At 35.6% G+C, this 17,825-nt stretch overlaps 3 protein-coding genes across 3 annotated transcripts in view; all 3 read right to left on the bottom strand.

The window, feature by feature from the left end:
• Positions 1 to 5,273: 5,273 nt before the first annotated feature.
• LOC123563931 (uncharacterized) lies at positions 5,274 to 12,610 on the bottom strand. Its single transcript, XM_045357104.2, has 2 exons — positions 12,364 to 12,610; positions 5,274 to 12,069 (listed from the first exon to the last, which is right to left on the bottom strand). Exon 2 carries the CDS (start codon positions 10,266 to 10,268, stop codon positions 7,647 to 7,649), a length of 2,622 nt encoding a protein of 873 aa, XP_045213039.2. The 5' UTR covers positions 10,269 to 12,069; positions 12,364 to 12,610; the 3' UTR covers positions 5,274 to 7,646.
• Positions 6,027 to 7,454, bottom strand: LOC128549196 (uncharacterized). Its single transcript, XM_053525724.1, has one exon. It carries the CDS (start codon positions 7,452 to 7,454, stop codon positions 6,027 to 6,029), a length of 1,428 nt encoding a protein of 475 aa, XP_053381699.1.
• Positions 12,060 to 17,825, bottom strand: part of LOC123562195 (uncharacterized) — a 23,756-nt gene continuing 17,990 nt past the window's right edge. The window contains exon 4 of the mRNA XM_053525718.1: positions 12,060 to 12,069. Coding sequence (XP_053381693.1) covers positions 12,060 to 12,069 — 10 coding nt within the window. The remainder of the gene's footprint in view (positions 12,070 to 17,825) is intronic.

Raw genomic sequence — 17,825 nt, 5'->3', positions numbered from 1 at the left:
TCTTTATCTTTGTTATTACTTGATGGATTTACTTCAAACTCAAAACAGTTGTTCCTCATCATCACCCACATCATATGGCACAAGGATCATAACTCTGGCACCAATATTTCATGAATTATTCCCCCTTTTTACTTAGAATTTCGGTTAAAGTTTTGGTACACTTTCACTTTATATCAGTTATTACTAAATGGATTTGATTCAAACTTAAAACAGTTGTTCAACATTATCATCCACATCATACGACACAAGGGTCATAACTTTTGCACCAGTATTTTCATGAATTATTCCCCCTTCTTACTTAGAATTTCAGGTTAAAGTTTTGGTGAACTTTCACTTTATCTCAATTATTACTAAGTGGAATTGTTTCAGACTTAAAATAGTTGTTCAACATCATCACTCACATCATGTGACACAAGGGCCATAACTCTTGCTCCAGTATTTCATGAATTATCCCCTCTTTTTACTTAGAATTTCAGGTTAAAGTTTTGGTGCACTTTCACTCTATCTCAGTTATTACTAAACGGAATAATTGTTCAACATCATCACTCACATCATTTGTTACAAGGGCCATCATTCTTGTACCATTATTTCATGAATTATCTCCCTTTTAACTTATAATTTAAGGTTAAAGTTTTGATGCACTTTCATTCTAATTCAGATATTACCGAATTGATTTAATTCAAACTTAAAATAGTTGTTCCACATTATCACCCACATCATATGATGCAAGGTCCATAACTCTGGCACAATTTTTCAGGAATTATGCCCCTTTTACTTAGAATTAAATGTTAATTTTGATATTTTTCACTATATCTCAAGTTATTACAAAATGGATTTGATTCAACATGACACAAGGTGCATTACTGTTGCACCGATATTTCATGAATAATGCCCACTTTTTGCTAAGAATTATACTTAATATTTTGATACACTTGATCCTTATCTCTCTTATTACTTAATACTTTTGACACAGACTCAAGCTATTATCCATATTTCATCCATGTTTGAGTCATTAAACACTCCAATGACAGCTCCAGCTTCGTCAAATGTGCCCAGTTTCACTATCTAGCATCGAAATAGTCGAGCGCGCTGTCTCCTGTGACAGCTCTTGTAGTTTTTGTGTTAACCTTGCTCTTTAAACCAGAAAGTACTTATTTTTCTTGGACTATTAATCAGCAATAAATCCAAAAGTTCACATGTTTTAATAAAACGAACGATCCAACTAACATGAGTAACAGGTCAGTATTTTCAATAGCCAAAGAATTGACCAGCGGTCTCTACATCTCATATGCGTTCAACTGCGATCAACTGCGTATTAATATGCTCAGAACATCTAGAAACGTAACGTTTTATTTACCCTCGATTTTTTCATACTTTCTTTGTGCATGCATATTTGAATTTTGTGTACTTAGTCTAGTACTGTAAAAGCGTGCAGAAACCTGATCATCATCCAAAACCAAAAATAAACAAAAAAAAAACATGAAATAAATAAATAAATAAATAAAATAAAGCTGGTGCAGTTTTCTTGTCAATTATCAGGTTAAAAGTATTGACTGTAGACCAAGTGTTTTTATAAAGTCAGTTGGCATTTGCCATGAGCGTGACATTTGAATAATGGCATTTTATTGAAATAAGGGAGAACGCTCACGAGGTATGTCATTTTCCTGTTATTTAGAATTCATTCAATGGGTGTGTAATAGAGCACCGCTTAAGCCGGTGCATGAGGGCGTGAGAGGTGTAGCACATTTCATTACCTCTCATGAACAGACTCAATTAAACAAAGTCTGATATTATTATTTTTGGTTACATTCCATGATTCCAAAGGATCTTTGCACAGATTTTATTATTTATTGTTTCTTGTTAACATTTGATTTAGAAGTGGCTGTACCTCTACGTTTTGAGATCATATAAGGTTTGAAATGAAAGTGATTATATTAAAAGCCCTAATTTATGAAACACATGTTGACAACAATTAATTTCGATCAAAACAGCGTCATAATCCAGACAATATTCCATACAAAAATGTAGTCCATATCCGATTTTTCAAACGTTGCTTTTATCTCTGAAGAAGACATGTCGAAAGCTCAGCAAAGTTTATTTACTTCGAAGACTTTGTTCAACCCCTTGATATTACCAATATTAGCATTCTGCAGGAAAAATATCGGGTTGAACGTAATTTACTATTGACATGGTATAGAAAACTGAGGAAAACGCTCTATTCATGTCCTTTATGGGACAAGAACAAGAGTCTGTTAATGCGAGTTATTCTAGTTTAGTTTTCCTTTTTAAAATTTGTTAATCGATCTTTCTCTAGAAAATGTAAGCGACGATTTTGTTTATTGTAAAAGGAAATTCCGGTTATTAGAGATACTGCGGATGCTTTTTTGTAGCCTTCATCGACTTATCTTGTTCTATCAGGTCTATGTTATCTTTCAAAAATTCTCACATTACCTGCACATTATTATTTGCAGATTCATGATATCACCTTGTTTAATATGATGTTAAGTAAACTAGATTATTTTTGCACTTGTATATAAGTGGCGTATAATAAATGTATTTGGATCAATGAAAATTTAGTGTTAAGATGCATACGGTCTTATCCAACAGGCAGATTAATGTTATGGACCTTAACTTGTTTATTCTTTTTTTTCTAAGACATGATGATCATATTCATTTGCTTCTTTTCTTAAATCTCATCTTCCTTACAATTATGTTTTAAAGTAACGTATTCTGTTAAGGCAATATATGGTTTAAAATGGTCCGAGTTAAAGTTTAAGCATAAAACCTCTTTAGGTTAGGTAGATAAATTGTGATTTTGTATGTATACTATTGTTTCATCTGCAGCACTGTTCAGGTCAAATAGCGACCTTTAACCTTTTTACTGAAATGGACTTGAAGGGAAATTGTATAACGGTAGCCTAATATTTCCACCAAATTTTAGACGGGTCATAACCCAGACTATTCTGCCCTTAGCCGACAGATAGAAAACGTCTAAGAAAACAAATCTTTGCTTCGATTTTATTGTAAACCTCGACGTAAGAATTCAAGCATCTTCAAAGGTAACTGCAAAATAATAAAAGTAATACTGTACTTTCACCAAATAAAATGACATAGGCATTTCCCTAAAACTGAGGAAGAAAACTTGAAAAACTTACATGATGAAAAATATTTAGTGGTGTAGTGCCTGATACTATTTCAGAATACGGTATCTTAACGGAAATGTACGGAATTTAGACCGTCCAAAAATAAAATTGAAAATAACAGGTGGTATGATTAGTTCAATAACATTAAACTTGCACAGGGCGCCTTTTAATATTTGGACGTTCAACATGTCCCTGTGTCAAGTTTAATCGAATGTCAGCCATTTGCATAGCACAGATTACGACTTTATTTTATTGAAGTGTAATGTAGGAAAACTCTCAAACACGTGAAACATTGGTTTACCGTAACTAAAACTGCACCACCAATCACTTCCCCGGCGCATTTCACAGAAACTTCCAGCGTAATTTATTGAAATATCACGAACAATACAACACCGAATAAATATATAGAATCAATTATACATGCTTAGACGAAAACAAATACGTTTAGCCTACGACACTTGTAAAAATCTGCGGCCATTATTTAACGCATGGGTACCGCCTAACGCATGTGGACAGGCACGTTTCCAGGTGGGGGGCCAGGGGGTCCGCCCCCCCCCCCCCCAGCTGGCTGGCTAGTTACGATTTTTATTACTATGGGCCCCTCAATTAACAAATTTATACACCAGCGCAACTGGCTTGATTTGACAGCAATACACAGGCTAAAGAGCCATAAAACCGTGTCCAGTAGTGGAAATTAGCCCCAGGCATGTCAAAGGTAAAAGTTTATCTGTGCATGCTTCATTGATCGCTTGATCGGTACTTGATTGGGTAGTGGAGAAACTATTATGTTTTTTTCTCTTTGGAAGTGTTCAAAAATGATCATTACATTGTTGGTTTTGTTAAGTAAATCATAAAATGAATTTGAAAATTGAAAGATTATGATGGTTGTATTTTGTTTTTACATTAAGGCACATTCCTCAAATTTATTAAATTGATACATATTTATCCTATCTTTTTATTTTACAACAATTATGAATTTGAAACTACTGTATCAATTTTACTCTTTTGGGTCCAATAACCTTTATTAAAAACTCTCATAGTTTTAAAAATAGTTTCTCAGTTAATCTTACAAAACGTATCTAAAACTCGTTACTTATGAGGGGTTTTATACATAAAAATATTTAATATGTGCTGTGATGTTATAGTTTGTACAGTAAAAGAAGTATAAAATACACATCTATTTATTTTTATAGATCTTTGGTACAGTTAAGATTTCATTGTCATTTGAAATCTGTGATATAAATAGTAATTGTCATAATACTTCGTTTGTTTTGTTGGAAATCTAAAAACATTTGGCCATTTTGCAAATAGGATACCCTTAATAATTAGACTAGCCACTAGACTGATATTTACGATATTTCTATGATTTATTTTCTTTTTTATGTTCATAGAGACAAAAAGCCTGTCTATTCTAGAGATTTTCTAAGAGGACTGATGTTAAAATTGTAATATTGGACATAGTATATAGACTGGCTCAGTTCACTACATGAAATCATAGAAATGTGAAATAAAAATCATCATAGTCTAGGAGCTAGTCTACTTAATAATCATTTTAAAACTTCAACATTTTTTTTCAACTGGATATCATACAGAAAAATAAGTCCATACACTGTGACTGTACAATCATACATACATTGAAAAGGCTTGATGAAATGATTAAAAAGTAGACTTTTCCTTAAATATATAATACATTCATGCATCCTTAAAGGTGTTTCAGGTAGCAGGAAAATGCATCTATTCATGTGCCATATTAAAAAAATTTCACAATCGGGAGGGGATACCCCTCCCGAACCCGCACCCACCCCAGGTTGCCCCCCCCCCCCCCCCCCCCCCCCCCCAGCAATCAAATCCTTCACACGGGCCTGGTGGACTAGCCTTTTAAACTGCTTTGATACGACTTTACAACTAATTTAAGTAACTTTTAATAAAATTACAACCAATAAATGCTGATTACACCCATCGACTATAAACATATGCATACTACATAGACAATACGTTAGTAACGGGCCGCATTTTTTTTTCAAATCCGCCCGTCAGAATATTTTTTCATCTAAAATTAATCTTTATAATAAAGAAGATTTGACAGTTCGTGTTGTGTTGTGAAAGTGAATGGATGTAAATTTCATTTTCAAAGTGCGGACTGATCTTCAATAACTTCAGTAAGGCAGTATGTTCAATGGATGTGTAAATTAGGTTTCTTTGTCCGTTGTTGGTATTTAGCTATCGCTTTCAAGTCACTTCTACCGTGAACTTGTAAAACCTTCCGCAAGAACTTTTGCGGAAAGTTCTAACAGGAAATTCATACTTTCGATAAAACGTCGGACTATATGAAATGTCAAAATCGTAAAATATTGAAGTCCGACGTTTATTTATAGAACTAGTGGTATGATGAACAGATTTCTGAACAGCATTATTAGAAAACTAGAATGCATTTATATACAGCTCATACGATAAGAAATAGCGTATAACTTACGCAAAAGGCTGCTAAAAACACTGGTAATTAGAAGGCGCTGAGAAGCGTGTAAACGTATACAAATGGCGTACTTTATCTAAGGGAAGTAACTATTGTGATGAATTAGCGGTTAACGGCGCCTTATTTTAACAATCTCAAAACACCTGTACAACTGAAAAAACAATAAGCGTTAACATACAAGAACAGAAGTATTCATATATAGATATAAAAAATGAGTAGAGAATAAACAAATCTAATACTGTTCCAGTACACTCCCGGCCTGTGAAACTTCACACTTTACTGTCTTATAATGAATTATAAATGCCATATGTTTTAGTGAAAATATGTAACTACAATATAATCAGTTCATATAATTGACAAATGGTAAAGCTGTCCTAAGTTTAAATCCAGTATTAAAATGAATACACAGTCTAATCAACCAGTACAACCATTTCTGTGACAGGGCGAGTGTAGTTAGTGCACTTTCCATTTCTGCACACGCGTACTTCTGCCTTTCTAACGTTTTTGTTACTATCACTTTCAATAGCGTTTTCTACTATTCCCACTGTCCATTCATTCCTTGGAAGATTGTTTCCCCTGAGAAGTACAATGTCCCCATTCTTAACACTAGGTTGCGGTATTTTCCACTTTCTCCTTGACTGAAGTACGTGAATATAGCTATCTTTCCACTGCTTCCAGAACATGTCAGAAAGAACCTGAACCATTTTCCACTGCTTCCTATACATTTCGCGTTGATCGATGTTGAAAGGAACTGTTGACTCGCACTGAACTTTCTGATTAAGTAACATAGCCGGAGAGAGAATGACGGGACAGTCTGGGTCGTTTGAAATTGGTGCTAGAGGTCTCGAGTTAATAATACCACTTACTTCCGCCATGAGTGTAGTAAGTACCTCATGCGTAAGATTTTTAGAAGTCACTCCAAGTAACATACCATCTAGGATTCTTCTAGCCATGCCTATCATTCTTTCCCATACTCCTCCCATATGGGAAGAGTGGGGAGGGTTAAACCGCCATGTGACGCCTGAATCTCGAAAATAGTTTGGCACAGGGCCACATTCAACATTAATGACATTGACTTTTAGATCTTCGGTTGCTCCAACGAAGTTGGTACCTCTGTCAGACCTAAATTCTTTCACATTACCCCTCAAGGCAATAAATCGTCGCAAGGCATTTATGAAAGATGAACTTGACATTTCTTCCAAAACTTCAATATGTACTGCGCGAGTGGTCATACACGTCAAGAGCAAAGCCCACCGTTTTGACTGCGCCATACCACCTCTGGTTCTGCGTGATACAATTGCCCAGGGGCCAAATACGTCTAAACCGACAAATGTGAAAGGCGGACCTGGTGTAAGTCTATCAACCGGTAAGTCGGTCATGATCTGGTGTTCTGTTTTACCTCTTAGTTTTCGACAAATGACACAAAGGTGTATTATCTTGGATATAAGCCTCTTTGCTCCTACAATCCAAAATCCATTGGTTCTGATACATCCTTCTGTAAGTAATCTTCCTTGGTGTTTACATTTTTCATGGAAGTGACGTACAATCAAACTAGCTGTATGGCCTTTACCTGACAATAAGATCGGGTTTGTCAACTCCTTAGGAAGGCAGCTTTGATTAAGCCGGCCCCCAACACGAATGACTCCTTCATCATCCAAATAGGGATTCAAGGAACTGATTGGACTGTCACGACATACTTGTTTACCAGCAGCAAGACATCTTATTTCATCACCGAATGACTGGTTCTGGCTAGCCTTCACAATAAATTGCTCAGAATCTTTAAGTGACTCTTGTATTAAGGATTGGTTAGTTTCAGGACTTCTGGTACACTTTCTCATCTTAAAGTTCTTAACTGCCTTTTTCAGGATGCAGAATGCTATCACTAGTTTCTGCCAACTTGAAAATAAATCAAACTTGTCAGCAATATCTTTGACGACACAAGTTTTATTCACATTTACGTCTTGTCGGATTTCTTTGTCTTCATTTGGTGAAATAAGTGGATATTCTTCTGCTGCTTCGTCATTCGCCTTTTACAACATCTCTGGTCCATTTAACCATTTGTTCAACTGATCCACTGATAAGCAACCTCTACTACCAATATCTGCTGGGTTTACTTTGGTGTGAACGTAACTCCATTGGGATGCTTTTGAGAGAAACAAGATTCTTTGTACTCTATTACTAACATAGTTATAGAAACGCCGTGTTTTGTTATTAATGTATCCTAGCACGACTTTGCTGTCTGTGTAAAACTTCACAGCTGTAAAGACAACATGTAGAGCTTGAAGAATAATTTCTCCTACCTCTGTAGCAAGTAGTGCAGCACACAGCTCGAGGCGAGGTATCGTGTGCCCATGAGAAGGTGCCAACTTACTTTTCCCCATGACGAAGCCTACAGACCTAACATCTTCACCACTTAGCCTAATGTATGCAACTGGACTTACAGCTTTCTCTGACGCATCGGAGAAGATATGTAGTTCAGGCTTTTTGGCTGTGCTGAGAGAGTTGGATACGTACATGCGAGGAATAGACACTTCTTTAAGTAGAACGAGTGTGTCAGTCCATGATTTCCACTTCAATATAAGATCAGATTCAAGTGGTTCATCCCAGTCTTTGCCAGAGGTTATCTCTCTCATGAGAATTTTACCATGAATAATGACCGGCGACACAAAACCGAGAGGGTCAAATACACTATTTAGTATGGACAGTAGACCTCGTCTTGTATTCTGCTCTTGTTGTGTGTCGACGTTGAACCTAAATGTATCAGTATTCAGATCCCACAACATACCAAGGCTCTGGTTAATGGGTAGCACATCTTCATCAAAGTTTAAGGACTTCAAATTACTTTGTAAGTCTTCCCCTGGAAAGGCTCGCATGACATCTCTGCTATTCGAAACAATTTTATGTAACCGAAGATTGCATGCTGACAGACACTCCTGTGTTCTCTGCATAAGACTCACTGCTTTATCTACGTCTGGTAGTGAAATGAGCCCATCGTCAACGTAAAAATCTTCGTTAATGAAACCTTTGACATCATCGTCAGCATTCTCGGCTGTCTTTCTCAGACCATACGCTGCAACTGCGGGTGAAGCACTGTTCCCAAACACATGAGCACGCATGCGGTACTCGATCAGCTCTTGATTAGTATCATTTTCACGATACCAGAAAAACCTTAGAAAGTCACGGTGATCTTCCCGGACAAGAAATGAATAAAACATCTGCTCTACATCTGCCATGATAGCATAACAATCTTTGCGGAAGCGCAGTAGGATACATAACAAACTGTTTGTCAAATTAGGTCCAGGTAAGAGTACACTGTTCATTGATACACCTTTGAACACCGCTGATGAATCAAACACACCCCTTATTTTATCAGGCTTTTTAGGGTGATACACCCCAAATATTGGCAAGTACCACACTTCACCTTTTGCTGGTGGAGCAACTTCTGCAGCTCCAGATTCAAGAACCTTTTTCATGAATGTTTCAAAGTGTTGCCTCTTGGTAGGGTTTCTTCTAAGACTCGAGTCTAAGTACAATGCGCGTTTTAAGGACATTTCTCTATTGTTTGGAAGAGCTTGTCTTGGGGTGCGGAATGGTAGGGGCGCCACCCAGTGCCCATTTTCATCCTTTCTTAATTCAGTGTCCATTATGTTAAAAAATTCCCTGTCTTCAACTGATAAGCCAACCTTATTGTCGTCTCGTGTACGTACAAAAATGTCTTTCTCGATATTACCTGACTGATCACTCCCTTCTTTTAGATTAAATTTGCTTTCACATTCAGGAAAGATGGACTGTCTACCACTTTTATGTACGAAGGTTTTATTCACCTTTACAGACATGTTAGGTGTGTGGACATTTCCGATGCACGTCTCACCTATCAAAACCCATCCAAGACTTAATTTCTGTGCATATGGTCCAGTCGGTCCTATAATCTGTTCATGTACGTGATGTACTTCTGGTATGTCTCTACCTATTAATAACTGAATGTGTGAGTCTTTGTCCTGGGATGGTATATATGTGGAAATGTTCCGCAAGTGCACATATTTATTGGCAACGTCTGGTGTTGGAATCTCTTCACGGTTATCAGGAATCTCGTTGCATTCCGTAAGACAGGGTAATTCATGTGTGCTGCCATCTAGACTCTCTATAACAAAGCCTTCGCCTGTCCGACCCGACGTTGTTATGCTGCCACCACATGATGAAAGTGAGTAGGTAATTTCTTGGAAGCTACACTCACCTTTGAAAAAATCGAAAAATTCTGGACTTGCTAGTGATCTATTGCTCTGATCATCAATAAGCGCGTAGACTGAAACCCTATCCTCCGGTCTGTCTTTGTGATAGACATGAACTTTCACAATTTTAGCACAAGATTTACTCAAAGAAGCGTCATCACAAACCTGTGAGCATTTACAGCTGATGTTGCTTAATGTTTGGGAGTTACCATCACTGGCTGCCTTCTCCGGGACAGAGTTGTTCTGCTCAGCGTTAGGCTTAACAGGTTTGAATATGTGTAAGACAGATGTGTGCTTTTGACTCCCACATTCATCACACTTAATTGGCACTTTACAATCTTTAATCATATGTTTGTCCGACTTGCAACATCTGAAACAAATGTTCTTTTCTTTCAGAAACTGTCTTTTCTCTTCGATTGACATTTTCTTGAACTCCCTACATTAGTCTAGCGAATGCGATGAAGTATACGAATGGAAGAAACATTTAGGCTTCTCCTCAGACTGTATTCCAGTCTTCTTGGCTGCAATAGGCGTATAGCGGATAGATCTCGGTGAGACTTCCTCTCTGTTCATACTTCTAGTGAAAGATGTATCAAACTGAAAACTTGGATCATTCAATAATGCACACATCTCTCTGATGAAAGTGACAAAGAAAGCGAATGGTGGGAATGTCACTTCTTGAGATACTTTGTATTTCCTAGCTCTGTCTGCCCATTTGTTCTGGAGATGTGTCGGTAACTTAGAAACGATAGGGTTAACACCTATAGGAGAGTCATAATACGACAGTAGTGTGGAATACTGTGTGTTTTCTTTTACACTTTCTATTTCTGACAACACATCACTAAGATCATACAGTTTTTTGTAATCTTTAACAGTAATTCGTGGAAAGCTTGCGATCTTTTTCTGAAGTGTGCTTTCTACAAGTTCAGGAGCACCATAACGTTCATCTAATCTTTGCCATATTTTTGTGAGTCCTCCTTCTGGATCATGTGCATTGGCTGCACGAAGGTTCAAGGCCTGTTTTGACGACTCTGTCCCAAGCCATTTAATTAACAAATCTATCTCCTCTTGAGGAGTAACATTTAATTCTTTAGTGATACTGATGAAAGTGTTTTTCCACACCGAATACACAACTGGATTGTCTTGAAATTTTGTAAATCTAGTCATAAGCAAGTCTTTCTTCACCAGAAATTTTCCAAACTCAGTTCCTAGGTCCAATTCTCTTGACGTTGATGGTCTATGATAATAAGGAGCATTCACATAGGGTTCAGGCTCATTATGTTGATTAGTATTTTCATACAACTCTGAAACTGATGATACGGAATGTTTCATAACGTAATCCTTTGTTCTTTGCATAGGCGGTTCAATCGTGTGAGGAATATTGCCTACTGAAATTCTAGCATTTTCTGAATCATGCCACTCACTTAAAGTTTCGTACACATTGTTCTCTGCTGTTGCTTCGGCAACCAATTTCTCGTCTTTCAACAAACAAAGTTCTGCTTCAATGATCTTGTCTCGTCTTTCAGCTTTTGCAATGTTTACACTTAATTCTTCTTGTAATAAAGCTTGCTTGGTTTTCAATTCAAATTCCTTTTGTGTCACTGTCCTTCTTGCTTTTGCTGCTTCCAATTTTGCTTTTACAGAGACTGAACTTGTTGACCTGACACTACTTCGGCTTGATCTTGAGTGAATAGATCTACTGTCATTCTCAAGTATTTTCAAGCATCTCGCCTCTAAATTTGCGTATCCTATTGTAATTCACTGTTTCCTTTTTCAAATGTTCTTGAACTAAACGGTTGCTTTCATTAGAACGCGTTGCTTCAAGGAAGCCAACATACTCCTTGCAAACAATTTGATACTCTTCATATTTATGACGAATTGATTGTTCAGCCTGTCTTAGAATAGTTTTATCATTATCTAGAGCAAACGAGTTGTCTAATTCTATCTGCACTGTAGACCAAGTCTGCTGTATCTTCTCATTATATGACTTGACTTTTATATTGAATTCCTCCATGCCTTTATCTGTCAAAGTTCTGATTCGTTTTTCGTGTTGAAGGTCCTTTTTAGCTCCTGCTTGCTCAGCTGTAGACATGTCACTCTTCTGAAGTATGAATTCTTACTATTCTGCCCTTAGCCGACAGATAGACAACGTCTAAGAAAACAAATCTTTGCTTCGATTTTATTGTAAACCTCGACGTAAGAATTCATGCATCTTCATAGGTAACTGCAAAATAATAAAAGTAATACTGTACTTTCAGCAAATAAAATGACATAGGCATTTCCCTAAAACTGAGGAAGAAAACTTGAAAAGCTTACATGATGGAAAATATTTAGTGGTGTAGTGCCTGATACTATTTCAGAATACGGTATCTTAACGGAAATGTACGGAATTTAGACCGTCCAAAAATAAAATTGAAAATAACAGGTTCTACGATGAACAGATTTCTGAACAGCATTATTAGAAAACTAGAATACATAAATATACAGCTCATACGATAAGAAATAGCGTATAACTTACGCAAAAGGCTGCTAAAAACACTGGTAATTAGAAGGCGCTGAGAAGCGCGTAAACGTATACAAATGGCGTACTTTATCAAAGGGAAGTAACTATTGTGATGAATTAGCGGTTAACGGCGCCTAAATTTAACAATCTCAAAACACCTATACAACTGAAAAAACAATAAGCGTTAACATACAAGAACAGAAGTATTCATATATAGATATAAAAAAATGAGTAGAGAATAAACAAATCTAATACTGTTCCAGTACACAGACACTATTATATGAGTCATACCATGTTTTAATTGTAATGATTTGAAATGTAGTCAAATGTCTGTTTATATAGCTGTTATATTTATTATACCACAACATGATAAAAACTCATATAATGACGCTTGTCAATACATATTTTTTTTCAATACATCTTTCCACATTTTAACTATAAAATGTATCATTCTGGGTATAAACTTAAAAAGTGTATCATTAAACAAGCTTCGTTTGTACCATTAAGTGACTACGCGCAATATCATGTCCATGCCGCTTATAAAGGCACTTGGATTTATGTCGGATTTTAGTCTACTCATTCAAATTTAACTGATGACAATTCTGTAAATTGAAGTACACCTGGCACGGCACTAAGGTAACGCTGAAGTACTCTTCTGTGTGATTAATGTGCAGATCCTTTCTTATGCAAGATATGCCCTTTGATCAAGGTTGCATAATTTTTCTTGCGTTCCGACAACCTTGTTATTTGGACTTTAGTTTACGCTCCTGCTGTATAGATATATGTATACATGTTCTCAAAGAGACGAATTTTTGAGATATAATGTATCGGGTAAAACTCTTCTTTCACTTGAATAAAGAATATCTCGAGAGACCTTTGCCTCTGAATTTTGTGTTTTTGTCAAGATCGCGAACAATGGAACAGATCAAATGACTACGAAATAGTCATTGGAAGCATAGACCATAACCAAGAAAACATGGTAGCAGACTCGTTTGATTGAGTCGGGTCATGAGAGGTATGGAAGTGGGCATCACCCCTCACGCACTATAGCACCGGTTTAATCGAATTCTATTATTGCACGAAGGAATGAGCTCCATAAATGATCACATATGGAAACATAACAACATTGAGTCCACGTACGGGGAGACTTTTTACAGTCGCTGCATGACACTTGAACATTGCTGTTGTAATAGTTAAAAATGTCAGTGAAATGGTCTTTGGAAGCATAGAACGCAACCAAGTTAACATAGCAGACTCGGTTTGATTCAGTCTTTTCATTAGAGGTAATGAACTATTAGCATCATTCACGCCCCTAGCACTTGCTAAAAGAGGAATTCTGTAAATGTACAAATGTGTATACTGAGTCCAAGCACAGGAAGAAAACGAACCACTGAAAGTGAGGGTCTGATAACATTGAGTTTGGACGCTGTCAGTACCAAGGTCTCTCGTCATTTGTTCGACATAGGTTCGACACCGTTATACATACAATTCTCGATTTCGCGAACTGCACAGCAAGGTTATCCAATGGCGCGATTACGTTATTTTCTACAAGCAGAACAAGTAATGGCATGTGCAATTCAACAGAAAAATATGCAAAAGTCATTTAATTACAAGGGTTGCAGAACGGTTTTGAACTCGATGTAAACTTAAGCAAATGCGTTTACCACATGCATTTCCTTTGTGAAAATGAAGTTTTGTTTCCTAACGTATGTAGTAACTTGCGGGAATAGGAATTATCATCTAGAACGTAAATGAATAAGGACAAAAGAATGTATTTTAGTGAAAGTCTAAAGAAAATATTTCGAAAATTTAAACACATTCATTTTGCATATTAAACAAAAAAAAATATGTTAAAACTATAGGTACAAGTATCTTTCTTGGCTACAATATACACATGTTCACACACACACACACACACACACACAAAAAGAAATTTGGATGAAATAATATTTTGACGAAGGCGAGAATATTTTGAACAATTGTCTTTGGAACTGTAAACGTAGCTTCGTTTAAAGAAAGTACGATCCTTTTAGATCAGCTTGATGGAGTTCTTAAAAAGTGTGTGTGTAACAGACAATTTTGCTAATGTTCAGGCTAGTTTGACTGTATAAACGCTATAAAACGTCCTGCATACTGACATTTAATATTGGAACGCTATATATATATAGGGATATCAACACGCTTAAAGGTTATTATCTTTGTTCATTGTACATATTTGGAAAAACTTTTTAAGTTATAAAGTAGCTCTTGGAGACTATGTTCGATTTAAAAAAAGTTACAAGCAAGAGACGGCACTGAATGTAAAATTTCATACCTCTTTTGTAACACTTAAATCAGATCTGGAAACAAAGCTAAATTTTGCAGGCAACATTATGCAATCGAAATATAACTAGGTTTCTGATCGTATTATCTCTATTAATATAGATATTCTTTTCAATATGTCAAAAGGTACGCTGAACTGTATTGCTAAATGGCAAATTAAGAAGGTAGGTTACCTTAATATTTGTGTGTGCTCATGCCCAACCGGAAGCTAACCTGACGATTTACGACGACGTTTACGACAAACTAAATGTGTGTTTACATCCATTCTTCAGAAAAAAGTCATGAAACTGTCTCCGATCTGATGCTTAATGGTTTAGTAATGCAGAAAAAATGGGTGAATTGTCACAGAAATGCTTCAAAACATTGTTGCTTTAAAATGGCGTCATTGACATCATGACAATACATGTCGGTTACCGCGCAATATTAATAGCTTTTATTTTCAAAGTACGTAAACATATATAATTCTGTGCAGTTTTTTTTATTTGAACTATTTCTTAACAGCCATCATTTGCTGGAATATTTTTATGTGTCTTTCGCTCTCAATAATAATCAATATTTTGCTTCTTTTGTTTAGTTATATTGAAGTGTTATGCGGATTGTAAGAAATTTTAAATTAAAAAAATGGGTAGTTTGATTTGTAATGCCTATTTTTCAGTTTCCGTTGATAATTTGTTACTTATATATTAAAACTAAGCCCTAAACTTGTTCAAATTTAAGCAGAAAATTGTGGTTTCTTGAATTAAATCGATGTTACCACTGAAACGAAGCCCGTGACCTATATTCTAAATGTAAAATTCAAAAGCGTTGACACTGGTCTATTTAAGGAACACTGCTTCCGCATTTCATTTGCATTTTAACAATATACATAATAATAATAGTAGCATGCAGAACTATTTTTCCATTAAACATGTCAGACGAGTGTTACTGCTGTAAGAATTTTAAGCTGTAAAATTTGTTTAAATAAATGCATATATTAACAGGAAAATATTACTTACGTTAGAAATAAAATGTTTTAAAGCTACATTTACAAGAAAGATTATTTAATATTTTTTTATTAGAAATTACGATAAAAAGCACGATGTAAGCTATTTTAAACATCTCTGTTGCCACGGTTACTTTAAACTTTAAGAAAAATAGAGTACCATGTAAAGTGCTTGGTATTTTGCTAATAATATTACCAAGATATTCCATGTTGGCCATTAACAGAATGGCACTGAAGCCGTCCAAAAACCCGTTTTCAAACATAGTTGTTTAAAAATGAGAGAAAATGCGTTACCATGACAACACGAGCACCGCGACATATACATTTTAAGCTTATATTAGAAAGATAACGCGCATACTAGTAAAATTGATAAAAATGCAGACTTCTGCGGATAACAATGAAACCAAAATGCACTGAAAACTGTTAAATAAACGTATTTTCCTTCTTCTTTTTATATAAAGTACACTTGGAGGGCCATGTTCTTCAAACCTGTATGAAAATTATACTTGAACGGCCAGAAATAAACGAAATTGAGATTGTATCAGTCAAAACATTAAATGACACGAAATACAAAAATTTATGCTGTTCAATTAATCTGAATTTACCCTGGTAACCTCCCTATCAAATTAGGTGTAAATTCTAAAAATGTATGAATGTATTAACGCTTTGAAAAGAAGAACAAGAATATAATTCAAAGAATTGTTCTGTTTTACTTAAAGGGTTTTGTATTACAGATTAAGCCAAGAACTGTAATAAAGAATTAAAACATCAAACTGAAACTGAAACAAACATGTCAAACGTGGAAGATAAACTTAACCTTGAGCTAGCTAATTTTATAGAACGCACTTGGTGTTATTTTACCATGATGGAAAAAAATCCAAACTCGATTACATTATTTAGAGCAAATACTGTTTCAGTGGAAATAACGGTTTGCAATGGAAGGTACGCAACTCAAAAAATATACGGTTCCAAAACAGATACAGTAACTGTTGCATTTTACTTTTTAAGCTAGTGAATAAAAACTGTTGCAGGCGGGTTGCTTCAAGCATATTTAATCATATAAAAGATGCTAAAAATAGGGATGAGGTCAAACCAAAAAATGTGTGTGGAGAGAGTAAATATAAAGGTAGAGGCATATAGAAAGCGAAAGTCATAAAACACGGGTTGGGGCTGAGGATAGCATGATAATGATTATACAAAACATATTAAATTAAACGGGCAAAATGCTACTTTAAATAGGAACATCGCCTTTAAAGGTCAGTAACCCATATAAAAATATGGGGTGGGGTGTTGTATTCGTTTGCCTAATCTCATACCCTATTTACAACTAGTTGTACAAGGAAGTGTAACACGAATAATTTTCCTCTGAGGTAAGCTCTAATAATATTGATCATAAAATAAAGTATGTTAATAGGGGTTATAAGATGTATCTGTTTCGTGTGTTTGTACATACCGGGATTCTGTACTCTGTCCAGTACTAACCTGTCCTCCGAAAGCGTCACAGAGTCTCACACACGAGTAGTCACCTCACTATCAAATAGGAAAAACCCATAGCGAGTTACTGTGTGTGGGTCAATCACTACATACGCGTTCTGCTTTACAACTTTTGCAATGGATCATCCTTTGATGAATATCATAACAAATTTACAAATATTTGATTAAAACAAGAATTATGTTATACTTTCTTTAGTTTTAACATAACATTCCTATAATATACGGCGCTTGTGAAACCAAGTTTAAGAATTGATGTGATTTATTTATATTTCATTCAAAGTTCGGATGATCTGTGCTAAAACAGAGTGAACGAATTCCTTTGGTTACACCATTTTTGTAATGTGAAGATTTCTTTTATTGACTTCATTAACTTTGAGCTGGCCCATGCAAAATGTGTAAGTTGTGACATATACACAATATGATGTTGCTCGGGATATATCTCCTTCCACGAGGAAGGGAGTGGGAGAATAGTCATTTAAAAGTCAATATAGTTGGAATCGTCTCTGTTGTCATATATTTTTAGTCCTAAATTACCATTAACAACAGTAAGATGTAGGTCCAAAAATTGCGATTGTAAATCTGAGTTATTAGCTTTTTTAAGTTGTAATTCTTGTAACTGTATACATTGTGTATCACCATTTCTGGAAAGTATAAGATGATCAGTTTTAATATATATTCA

Source organism: Mercenaria mercenaria, chromosome 2, assembly GCF_021730395.1.
Source record: "Mercenaria mercenaria strain notata chromosome 2, MADL_Memer_1, whole genome shotgun sequence".
NCBI lineage: Eukaryota > Metazoa > Mollusca > Bivalvia > Venerida > Veneridae > Mercenaria > Mercenaria mercenaria.
Note: the sequence above shows the minus strand (reverse complement) of the source record. Positions and strands in the feature narration are given on the sequence as shown.

Excerpts from the sequence above, each read along its gene's own strand:
- LOC123563931 (XM_045357104.2), bottom strand. The coding sequence starts at position 10,268 with ATGTCAATCGAAGAGAAAAGACAGTTTCTGAAAGAAAAGAACATTTGT.
- LOC128549196 (XM_053525724.1), bottom strand. The coding sequence starts at position 7,454 with ATGAGAAAGTGTACCAGAAGTCCTGAAACTAACCAATCCTTAATACAA.